This window comes from Amblyomma maculatum, chromosome 8 (assembly GCF_055883805.1).
Source record: "Amblyomma maculatum isolate TAMU_Amacu chromosome 8, ASM5588380v1, whole genome shotgun sequence".
Classification (NCBI taxonomy): Eukaryota; Metazoa; Arthropoda; class Arachnida; order Ixodida; family Ixodidae; genus Amblyomma; species Amblyomma maculatum.
Genome location: NC_139351.1, coordinates 67,855,679 through 67,867,475, shown reverse-complemented (window position 1 = coordinate 67,867,475; position 11,797 = coordinate 67,855,679). Strand labels below are relative to the sequence as shown.

The 11,797-nt window shown below is 46.1% G+C and overlaps 1 protein-coding gene across 1 annotated transcript; it reads right to left on the bottom strand.

Moving 5' to 3' along the window:
• Positions 1 to 6,419: 6,419 nt before the first annotated feature.
• LOC146181378 (alpha-crystallin A chain-like) lies at positions 6,420 to 7,234 on the bottom strand. The gene has a single exon (XM_084576425.1). The coding sequence runs from the start codon at positions 7,151 to 7,153 to the stop codon at positions 6,614 to 6,616; it is 540 nt and encodes a 179-aa protein (XP_084432551.1). The 5' UTR covers positions 7,154 to 7,234; the 3' UTR covers positions 6,420 to 6,613.
• Between the last annotated feature and the right edge of the window lie 4,563 nt (positions 7,235 to 11,797).

The window sequence follows — 11,797 nt, the reverse complement described above, 5'->3', positions numbered from 1 at the left end:
TGGTTTTCGCAAAGGTCTTTCTACGGTAACTCAACTTCTCGAAATAACGCACGACTTTGCTACAGTAATTAACTCCAGACTTCAATCTGACGCAATATTCATAGACTTCTCCAAGGCCTTTGACAGGGTACTCCACTGTAAACTAATTAACAGGCTAAAGGCTACAGGTATTGACACTTACGTAATAGACTGGATAGCTGCGTATCTTTCAAACCGCACACAGTATGTTAAAATAGGTGAATGTGAATCTGAAGAATTAGATGTCTACTCCGGGGTTCCACAGGGGTCAGTGCTGGGTCCCATTTTCTTCTTAATATTTGTTAATGAAATTCATTCTCATGTCGAACCTAATATAATGGTAAGGATGTTAGCAGATCTACACTACAGTGCGACCTATTAACGACCAGATACACCTCAATTCTTCCTTAACTAATATTTCCAGGTGGTGCCAAGAATGGGGAATGGAAATAAACATGAAAAAAAAAAAAACCGCTTCCATGAGTATAATCCGAAAACGGGTGCCCTTAAAGTTTACTTATGATCTAATGGGAGTTCAAGTAGCAGAAGTCGACAGAGTTAAATATTTAGGGATTACAATCATAAACACAATGAAATGGGATGCACACATCAACGAAACGTGCATTAAGGCGTACAGACAGCTTGCATTCCTTCGGAGGAAACTTGCACAAGCGCCAGTTAAAGTAAAGCTAGCAAGTTATAAGTCCCTCATACGACCAATCCTTGAGTACGGCAGCATAATTTGGAATCCGCATCAAGTATACATTGACAATCAGTTAGAAGCGATGCAAAACAAAGCCCTTTGCTTTATTTTTTCGCAGTACTCGCGGCCTGTCTCGGCAACCGCGCTGCGCAACAGAGCAGACGTCCAAACTTTGAACAGCCGGCGACGCATTGCTTCTTTAAATTTTTTTCTATCTTCCCTATCATGACTGTATTATTATCAACAAACAAGAATACTTAAAATCACCATACAAACATTCAGCCAGAACAAACCATGACAGGACCATCAGGCCATTTATCACCCGCTGTAACACGTTTAAACATTCCTTCTTTCCGTCCATCATAGAAGTCTGGAATAATCTGCCACTCGACATTGTCTCCTCCACATCTGCGGATGAATTCATCACCAAGGTGGAAATATTTTTTGCCCAGCAAACTGCAACAATGTGAGCAGAGGCATTTATGCGGATTGCCCTAGCAAAACACGGAGTGCTTTGAGTGTATTTCATGTGCATACATTGTCGGTACGAAAATGTTCCTTGTTGTCCAATGCTCCTTGTTATTCCTTTGTTGTTTTTTTTTGTCTTCTAGGATGTATTGTAAACTATCTGCGAAATTGTGACTTTTTTACCCATCCTGTATGAGCCTGTCAAAAGGCTTACAGTATAAATAAATAATAAATAAATAACGAACGCCGAGAACCACCAAGTATTACGGTGAACGAAGACAAACAGCTTATGGAGCCGTAGGTCCAAAAGGTTTTTTTCTCTGTGTTCTTTGATTACTCAAGCACTGTTATACGGGTTTGTGTACACTCAGAAACATACAACAGCGTCTTAAGGCGCACATTAAAGTTAAAGTTAAATTGGTTCTTAGGAAGGGAAAGGCGCAGTAACTGTCACACTTGCTCTGTGGACACCCGAACCGCGCCGTAAGGGAGGGGAGGAAGGTGGGAATGAAAGTGGAAAGAGAGAAAGAGGAGCCGTAGTGGAGGGCTACGGAGTAATTTCGACCACCTGGGGATCTTTAACGTGCGCTGACATCGCACAGCACACGGACGCCACTTCGTTTCGCCTCCATCGAAACGCAGCCGCCGCGGTCGGGTTCGAACCCGGGAACTCTGGCACAGTAGTCGGGCGTCTTACCACTGCACCACCCCGGCGGGGCTGGGCGCACATTAAGACGCTAATATGAGAGGCAAGTCGAAAAATACTATGTAGACGACAGATTGCGAAGCAATGATTTTAGGGCGGCCGGTTCATTGACTGCAACCGAGAGCTCTGCTTGAGCTATCAATTGGCTTGTTTCGCCGTATTTGTTTTTTTTTTTTATTACGTCTTTATTTCTGCTTACGGTAGGCATTTACCTTGCGGCAGAACTAAGTTGCTTCATGGATGTAGGGGTGGGGGAGCGGTTAAGGGTGGGGGTGAGGGTATGGGTGGGGGTGAAGGTTGGGATAGATATGAGGGACCGGTGTCCACTTCTTGCTCGAGGTAGGGTCGTCCCGAGGTCGGCTCCGCGAAGTAATGGCCTGGTCCTTCTTCTTCCTTGAAGTAAGAAAGAAAAGTTCGCCTGTTACGGCGCACTCTTTCTCTCCCTCTTCTTTTTATTTCTTCTCTATTTTCTCTGCTGTCCGCACGAGGCAGCGGAGGTGGCTCAGCTACAGAGCCAGTAGCAGGCCAGTGCATTTTCCTTCTCTTCTTCCTACAGCCACAACAACAACAAAATACACACGGCTAAAACTAGCCTCTATGTCTCTGCCTCCCCTCCCCCCCCCCCCCCCCCTTCACCCTCCCTTATTTTCCCAAATTGCTTAATTTGTAAAGAAATATAAAAGTTTCAAAGTTTCAAGGTGGTAATAGAATTCAAGGTTTACGCAGGTATATTCCAGCCAGGACCAGGCTGTTTGGTGATAGCTGGCAAATTCACCACTGTGGCCGCACGTTCCGAGCAGTCCCATTATTATATCTTCCGGGGAACGCTTTCATAACGCGGAAACGAGGCATAGACATTGACGGCACAGAACTGCCGCCGAGTACGATAGATATATGGTAGCCGTAGGTGCGCACACGACGTTCAATAACTGTGCTGAAATAGAACCACTCAGCTCTCATTTACATTTCCATTTTTGGCGTGGGTGAATCAGTTTGCACTCGACTCAAGATCTGCATACTGAGCACAGGACGACAAGCAGCTTCTTCAAGCTCGCCTAATAAGACGAAAGTGGTGCGGACAGCTGCAATGCAAATCAGCGCCTGGCGACAGTCTTGGAAAGCTGTGCACACACACACACACACGCAATTTCTTATTTTTTTTTTTCTCGTCAGCCACAGCCGCATGAGAAACGTTTCCCGGAGCGCATGTACTGGACGCATATAGAAAGTGGACAGCTCCACGTGTGCCATGCATTAAACTCGTTCCGGTCTGCTGCCAGAAAAAAAAAAATAAAAAGAAATAATGGAAAGCACCGACGCCGCTTATCGAGTCGCTTCAGTTGCATACGGAAGGTGTCATCGCTTTTAATTAAGTACAGCGCACGAACATATTTTTGTTTCTTAACGCTTTGTGAGTAAATGTAAGTATTTAAAGCACGAACTTCGCAATATTCCCTTTTCCCGTGCAATTACTGGTGCAAAGCCTCGATGACGTAACCGGATAGCAATGTATGCCACCGTCACAGCATGATTTTGGAGCTAGAATCATCGACTTGACAGAGGTTGGAGGTTCTACAATACCATATCAACAACAACCAGTCCGGTTTAACCCTTAAACAGGCTTTACTATTAAGTTGCACGAGGGTTATCGGTATGGCCACGCATTGGTATCGGTTATCGGTATACTACGCAACAATATAAGAAATGAAACCAATATGATGAGCGATTGAAAACCGCGATAGGAATAAAAATGACACTGCTGCAGTAAAGCAGCACTAGCAGCAGTAGTAGCAGAAGGCGTACTAAAGACCGTAACAGGGCATGGTATAGTTACGGTAGTAGTAGTGATAACAAGAACCAGTCAACGCATGGCAAGTCCCTGATTTACTTTCCGACATAACGTTTAACGTCTTTGCTTCTGGATGCGAGGAGGATGTCTGCCAACCCCGCCTGCAGAAACACTTTCTCCGATGTGGACCACCTCTAGAAGTTCTTGGTGGTGTCGCCCATGCAAGTCGGTCGCCCAGTATGGAGACGATTGGATCTGAGGGACCCACCATCGGAATTTGCTGAACTTCCATGTGAAATACAGCGTATCTGTTCAGCACCACTTTTCACCAAAAGATAGTATCGCCAAAAACTAAAATTAAACAAAAGACCTCTCCAGTCAGTAGACTTTCGGCTTTGTCACAGGGAGGTCGTAGAGCCTTCGTCAAAAGTGGAGAGCACAGGGGGCTTGCTTCTGAGCCGTAAATATCGTGCTGGTTTAGCATTAGTGGAGGTCGTTCCCATTGGAGAGGGTAGGATAGAAAATTTTCTTACTTCGAAGAGATTCGGAACACTGGAATTATATTACAAGCAGCACGAAGTGGCTTCGAAGCAGACCTCATGGGCCCTACACTTTTGACAAAGACTGTACCAGTACGTACGCATACCGGACCAGCTCTATGCCCGTTTCCATATGCGCTGTGAAAGAAGCAAGACAAACACGTATCAGTTTGTATGCGCACCTGACACCATTTCCGGTAGATACGTGTAGGCTAGCATATCTCGACAAAGCTTTCGAATAAATAGAGAATAGATTTTTGTGCAGCCTAGCAGCAGTGTTAGCGGTTTTCAGCTGGACTCGAGTGCACATGCGTATGCGCAGAGACGTAAGCAGTAATTATGCTTACGTAATAGCCGCGACGACAGGTGTGTGGGACATTACGTCATAGTTTTCGCGAGATAGGCAAAAAAAAAAAAAAACAACAACTAATTTCTGTGTGACTGTTCATAATGTCGTTATGCTAAATAAATTTCATATCCGATTTCGATGAATTCCTGAACTCTCCTCGTTTCAGCAGGTTTTGTCGAATATCCGATGAAGTCACATCCCGGAAAGACAGGCAGATAATGAACTTTTTATAAGGGTTTGTTTTTGCTATTGGGAAATTAATAACCAGCCTGAAAAAAAGTATGGGTTCGAAATAGAGGCCATTATTGAGCTCAGTAATCGCTAGTCCTTCACGATCGGTGCAAGCGATCGGCATACAGATAGACAACTCATTCATTCGTTGTCCTCGTACTCAAGCCTAAAAGACACCAGCAAGTCAAAATAAAATCCAATTCTAAGACGATGGTCAGAATGAGGTGACGGATATGGAACCTCAGTTGGTAATTAGCAGTACAGTTAAACGATAAATTATCTAGAAATATCGTCTTTTGCGAGAAGAAAAAGCCCTCATGACTCGAGGTGTAAAATTTTGTGAAAGGCGCACTGAAGAAACGAGGTCAGTTAACCCATTTTTACCAGTCTATCGCGGAAGAAGTTGTCTTCTGTGGCGAGCAGTACGAGTAGTAGTGCTAGCAGCAGTAAAAACAGTAGCCGTAACTAGTAGTGCGTTCTTGCAATAGTAGTGTCAGATTGCTCTGTCGATCCTTACTTTCTTGGTATCTATGCTACGTCCGACCTCCCAACCCCAGGACGTGACAGCCTGAAATAACACCCCTGGGCGCATTGAACCCCGAGGAAGGTTTTACGAGTAAATTGTACATGGCGCTGCACTTACGTATGCACAGTTACGTAAGCACATGTCCTGCTTACGTATTGACAGGAACAACAGCTTTGTGGTGCCTTACGTAAGTGTCCGAACAACAGCACTATAAGAAAAAAGAAAGCATTGAAGCGCTCATCCGGTGCTCGACGCAAAAACCCGCTAACTAGCTTTCCTTACTGCGTAAAACGCTGACGCCACACAGCGTAAACATCTGTGCTCTGATTATATTTTTTGTCCGTTAGATAATTCTGGCGATCATTAGAGTTAAAAAGGGGCCAATAATGATCACAGCGCACGCGCAGAAGCCGCAAGAACTGGTTGAGCTTCAGCTGCTAATACACGCGCTTCCAGTGGTGAAGATGCAAGTCTCTTTTCGTTTTTGCACCTCTGACACAGGCACTATATATACACTTCGAGTCGACCTAACTTCACTAGAACGGTCGAGCGATGCTGTACCTAAGCAGCAATGTGAAATTCTAAAGCAGGTACCAAGTTTTAGTGATAACCGCACCGTCCTGCGAACAGCACTGTCACAAGTGCTTTACCCCTAACAATGTAGCTGCGTACATATCGGACTTCATTTGCTCCTAGCACACCGCTCAAGCGCATAAAGCAAGAGTAATCGATGCTGCATCAAGGAAAGACACCGGTGGATAGATAAGTGCAGGATCGACTTTTTTTTTAGCAGACCAACGTGCTGCAGTGAAGCATAAACAAGTACGATGCTACCAATAGCCATACCCGATACACTCATCATATCACACCGAGCGAAGTTATTACCACTATTGGAAGGGCAGCCGAAACTGCAAACTGAGAAAGATAAGCGGATGACAAGAGTGCAGTGACAGAAGCAGCAGAGGGGATGCTACGGGGGCGTACCGTTTCAGTACGCACCTGCTGTGCGTATAAGTCATTCACCCCAGCCGTGGGCAAAAACGGCCACAAGCCCGAGCCAGAATGACGAATTTGGAGGCATTCGACAAAAGACAGATTTTCGGTAAGGACCGTTTTTTTTTTCTTTATTATCAACAAACACTCAGCACACGCACTTCTTGTGGCACAAAAGCCCACAGCATTACATCAGTTTCCCGAACAAACATACAACAGTTCTCCGTCGGCTGAATTGCTCAAAGATGTCTCCGAAGTTGGAATGTTCAGGTACACAGGGGCAAATGCGGCTTACTTTTTCACGGCGTCGCCGCTAGCACCTTCGTGCTTGATTTCAATGGGGACGGGCTTGGCCTCCTCTTTCTTGGGGGCGTTCTTGCGCGGTGCCTCCAGAGCCAGCAGTCCGTTCGGCGTCAGGTGACACTTGACGGTCTCAGGATCAACGTCCTCCGGCAGAACATACCGGCGGGTGAATTCACGTTTCACGTAGCAGCCGCGGTCGTCAGACTTCTCTTCGTGCTTGCCGTGTACGACGACACAGTTGTCCTGTGTCTTGACGGTGATCTCCTCCGGAGTGAAGTGCCGGGTGTCAACCTGGATGGCGAACTTTTCGGGGGTGCAGGCGACAGAGGTGCCCTGCAGGGCAGGGCAGACGCGGCCGGAGGACGACTGCTGGTGATGACGGGGATGTAGGTAGAAGCGCTGGTGGTAGAACGGCGGGTCGAACAGCTCACCATCGAGGAATGAGCCACCGAAGTCGTCTTCGAAAAAGCGCCTGGCCAGGTCCGAGGGGCACCGGGAGCCACGGTTCAGCAGCGGAAACTGAGCCATAATGTTTGGGAAGCTTTTTAGCACACTCGCAAACAGCTGTCAACGCAGAGAACGTCAATACTGACCCAGCGCTCCGAGCAGACGACGATTATATAGCGCGTCGTCTGCTTCGAGAAGCAACCGAGAGTGTCACTTCTGTCACGTGGCACATCCGCAGCGCCGCCGGTTCAAACCGGCGAAATCGTTCTCGATTGTTCTTGTATGTTCATTGTGTTGGCTTTTTATTTGTAGCTATTTGGAACACGTTGCTAGCGCCATCTCTGGACTGAAAACTTAAGCTCGCTCCAGCTTTCGATTTGCAGCGCTATCGTGCGTGATCGCGCTCCGGAGTGCAGATATTTCTTCGTTGTTTGCACTCGCCCAGACGGCACTATAGACGACATGCCATTTTAAACCTTTTACATTTTCTTATCAGTCGGAAAACACTTCACTAAACTGAAACAACAAAATAAAAATGTGTGTGTACGAGAATTCAGCCAAGTCTGCCAATGCTGAGCTCGGGCGTAAATATTAATTTGCCATTCCTCTCCACATACCTATGTCCTGTGTGTGCTCGTAAATCTAAGCATGACCGAATGATAAAAATTAGAATGTTTCGCCCATAGTTCATTTACTCTTTACGGGATCGCTCCCATCTGAATGTGTGGATTTCGTTGAGGCTATGTCTGCGTCATCCTTTAGTTACTATTCTACCGCTATGCACATCAAAATAACATCGATGACGTATTCCACACTGCCATGTGTGCAGTGAGCACGCAGTGGCTGCGTGCACAGTGTGCTTTTGGGAAAATGCAAGACACTAAATTTGCACAAGCTGGCGTTTACTGTTCATACACTAACCAGGGCAAACGAAAACTGGCGATATCGATAATTGATCATGGATATGACGAATGCCGAGAGCCGCCAAGTATTACCGTTGCCGTGTTCCGATATTTGTTTTTATGTGTCCTTTATTTATCCACCAGAAGTGTCCTCTGGCGGGCTAGTTGGTGTGAATCAAAGCAGATAACGCGCCCGTGTTTTGAATGTTACAGATGGTTTGGTTGTTTTGTTGCTGGTATCTGCAGAGGGTATAAAAAGACTGCCGCAATCTTTTCGAATAAACGTTGGAAGTTCTGCGCTTGTGTGTGTTCCTGCGTTCTCGCTCAGTCCTTGTTTTATTCACGCAGTTTTAGAAATGAATTAATTATCCATGAATTGTGACACAGGTTTGTGCGCACTGAGAAACATAGCGTGCTATGGGTCAGGTTAGCGGTCCCAAAAGCTGTCACGACGAGCAGATCGAATAATATTATTTATACGACAGATAACAATTACATGATTTAGCTCCAAAAGTGGTTGTACCTGAGCCGTTTGGTTCATACCAGCACAAGAATAGACTCGAACAAATTAAAGATGAAGGACAGCGCTGGCACTAACAATAACGCTTGTACTTATGGAACAACATAAATAGGCTTTTGTTAACAAACCATCAGTTGGCAACTAAACAAGGAAATTGTTTGCCCGGAGCCTAGTCACAAAGAAGACATAGAGTTGCTGTTTCGTCATTTCAAGGCTTAGCACAAAGGAGAATCTCGCCTCTATTTATGCGGTCCCTCTTCTAAATACGCCAGTGTTGTCTATAAGTCTTTAATTCGTTTGAGTATGTTTTGTGCGAACGTCATTATAGCAATCATTTACCGGTGGCCGATCCGTCGACTCGGAGCGAGAGGTCTCCCGCGCTATTAGCTCGTGCCGATGTCTATCTCGCGTGCAACAGAATTTAGGCTTGACGCAATCTTATCGCCAAACCCCTCAACCCAGGAGGTATCGGTGCTGTTGGGAGGCACGGTATGCGGAATCCGTGAAGGGTTTTTATTTTGAGAATTGCGACCCAAAAGAAAAGAAGAGGGCCCCAGGCCCCTAGGTTGCGGGCTAAAAAGAGCAGCCATTCTCGTCCATTGCCGGAGGAAGAGCGTCTTCACCGTTACCGGCTGCAATTCGCACTGTCACGTGACTCAGTCACGGATTCTAGGAAGGAAAAGAAGAAAAAGAAGAAGACAGATAACTCGGTAGTTGGTAGAGGCGAACGACAGCAGCGAGTTGATAGGGCAGAAGGTTCGTTCGAACGTTGTGACGGTGGTGTGCCCCGAAGTTCGACGCAGAGGCGGTGGCATACCACTAGAAGTCTTCTACACCCGAATGAGAATGGTCAACGATGAGAGGCAAGGGGTGCTCATACGTGAAGTGATTCCCCTATGGCCTATACATAAAGCTGGAACCATAAACTACTCTGCGCGAAAGCCATCTCATTACTTTCAAGCCAAACCTAAGCGTAGCCATGCAGATTGCTCTCGCGTAACACCACGTTTAACCACAAGCTAAACCAAAGCTAACTTTTTTTTTTTAATTAGAAACATTTCCTTACGATTTCCTTGGTTTTGCTCACTGTGGTTTCATATGCTGTAGACACCGCGGTCATTTACCCGCTGAAAGCGGAATCCTGTCTTAGACAAAGTAGCCAAGGCTACCAAGAACGCCCCTATTCTGTACATAGTTCTTGCAGAGATGACTTCTGTGAAGAGTGAGCATTCTTCGACTTACTGAGCTTATTGAAGAACACTGTAAATCAGATGCGTAATATAATGCGCACTGGGTCCAACGTGGATGTATATATACCAATACGCTGCTCCCAATTCATCATTTGAAGCAAACCATTCAAGTCGGCGGCAACCAATCGAAAGTGCTCGATGAGTGGCAACAGCAGCTGTCGTATCGGCGAAGAAATGAGGCTGCAGGTTGCAGGGCCAAAGTCGCATTCCGTCTCTAACGAACAGCGACTTGTTTTTCATTGTGCGCGTCAAAGCAGCAGCGGGAAGACATCAATATTCAGTTTGCAAACGATTTTCCCCCTTCATGGATCACTGCCTTGTCGTGGCGGAGGGGCTTGCGAAACTCGATGAAGTCGTGAGCTCTGCTGTGTAGGGCCACTCAAGATAGACAGGTCACGGCAGAGAGTTCTGACAAAATGTGATTCACTGGAGAAGGTAATGGCAACCCACTCCAGTATTTCCTGCCAAGAAAACCCTATGGCCAGTCACAATACCATTAATGATATGGCGCCGGAAGATAGCCCCCCAGGTTGGAAGGCGTCCCACATGTTACTGGGGATGAACAAAGGGCGATTCCTAGTAGCTCCAGGACGAATGAAGCGGCTGGGCTAAAGCCAAAAGGACGCTCAGTTGTGGATGTGTCGGGAAGCGACCGGAAAGTCCGATGTTGCAAGGAGATATATCACATAGCAACATGGAATGTAAGATCTATGACGCAAGGTAAACTGGATGTCGTCAAGCGAGAAATGAACCGATTGAACATTGATATCTTGGGTATCAGCGAGCTCAAGTGGACCGGAATGGGAGAATTTAACTCCGGCGACCATTATGTCTTTTATTGTGGGCACGAATCCAAGAGAAGGATAGGGGTCGCTCTCATAGTAAACAGAAGAATGGGCAAAGCAGTGCTAGGGTACAACCCCAAAAACGACCGAATGATGTCACTTCGGATCCAAGGTCACCCTTTGAACGTAACAGTTATCCAAGTATATGCACCGACCACTACTGCTGAAGAAGCTGACGTTGAGAGATTTTATGCGGACCTACAATGCCTTTTAGACCGCACCCCATCATCAGACGTCGTTTTTCTCTTAGGAGACTGGAATGCTAAGGTCGGGAGTGAAGAAATATCCGGAATTACAGGCAAGTTCGGTCTTGGTGAGCCAAATGAAGCTGGGCAGAGGCTAGTAGAGTTTTGTCAAGAAAACAACCTGACCATAGCGAATACTCATTTTCAACAGCACAAGAGGCGCCTGTACACGTGGATTTCACCGGACGGTCTGTACAGAAATCAGATCGATTATATTATTTGCCGGCAGAGATGGAGAAGCGCTATTCAAGCAGTAAAAACAAGGCCTGGGGCCGATTGTGGCACCGATCATCAGCTTCTTGTTGCCAAAATTAAGCTTAGATTGAGGAAAACGCAGAAAACTAGAAGGCCTTTCAGGTATGATCTGGATCAAATTCCATTAGAATATGCTGTGGAAGTGAGGAATCGATTTCAAGAATTAGATCTAGAAGACAAAGAGCCCGAAGAGATGTGGACTGATGATCGTGATATACTACAAGAAGTTGCTACTAAGGTAGTTCCAAAGCAAAAGAAATGCAAAAAAGCAAACTGGTTATCTGAAGAGGCTTTGCAAATAGCTGAGGAAAGGAGGATGGCAAAAGTTATGGGGGAAAGAGAAAGATACAAGGTTCTCAATGCGGATTTTCAGAAAATAGCAAGGAGAGATGAGAATGCCTTCCTGAACATACAGTGCCAAGCAGTTGAGGACAACAGCCAATTAAGGAACACAAGAGCTCTGTATAAGACAATCAAATATATCAAAGGAAGCTTCTGTGCCAAGCTGGGCGTGATAAAGGACAAACGAGGCAAGGACCTCACTGAAGCCTCAGAGATAAAGGAGAGGTGGCAGGAATACAAAGAAGAACTGTACAAGAAGGACCCGGATGTGCAAACCCAAAATAAGACGGTTGTGATTACTGATCTCGAGCCGGGCATCCTGAAGAGTGAAGTTGAATGGGCCTTAGCCAGCCTTGCTAAGAACAA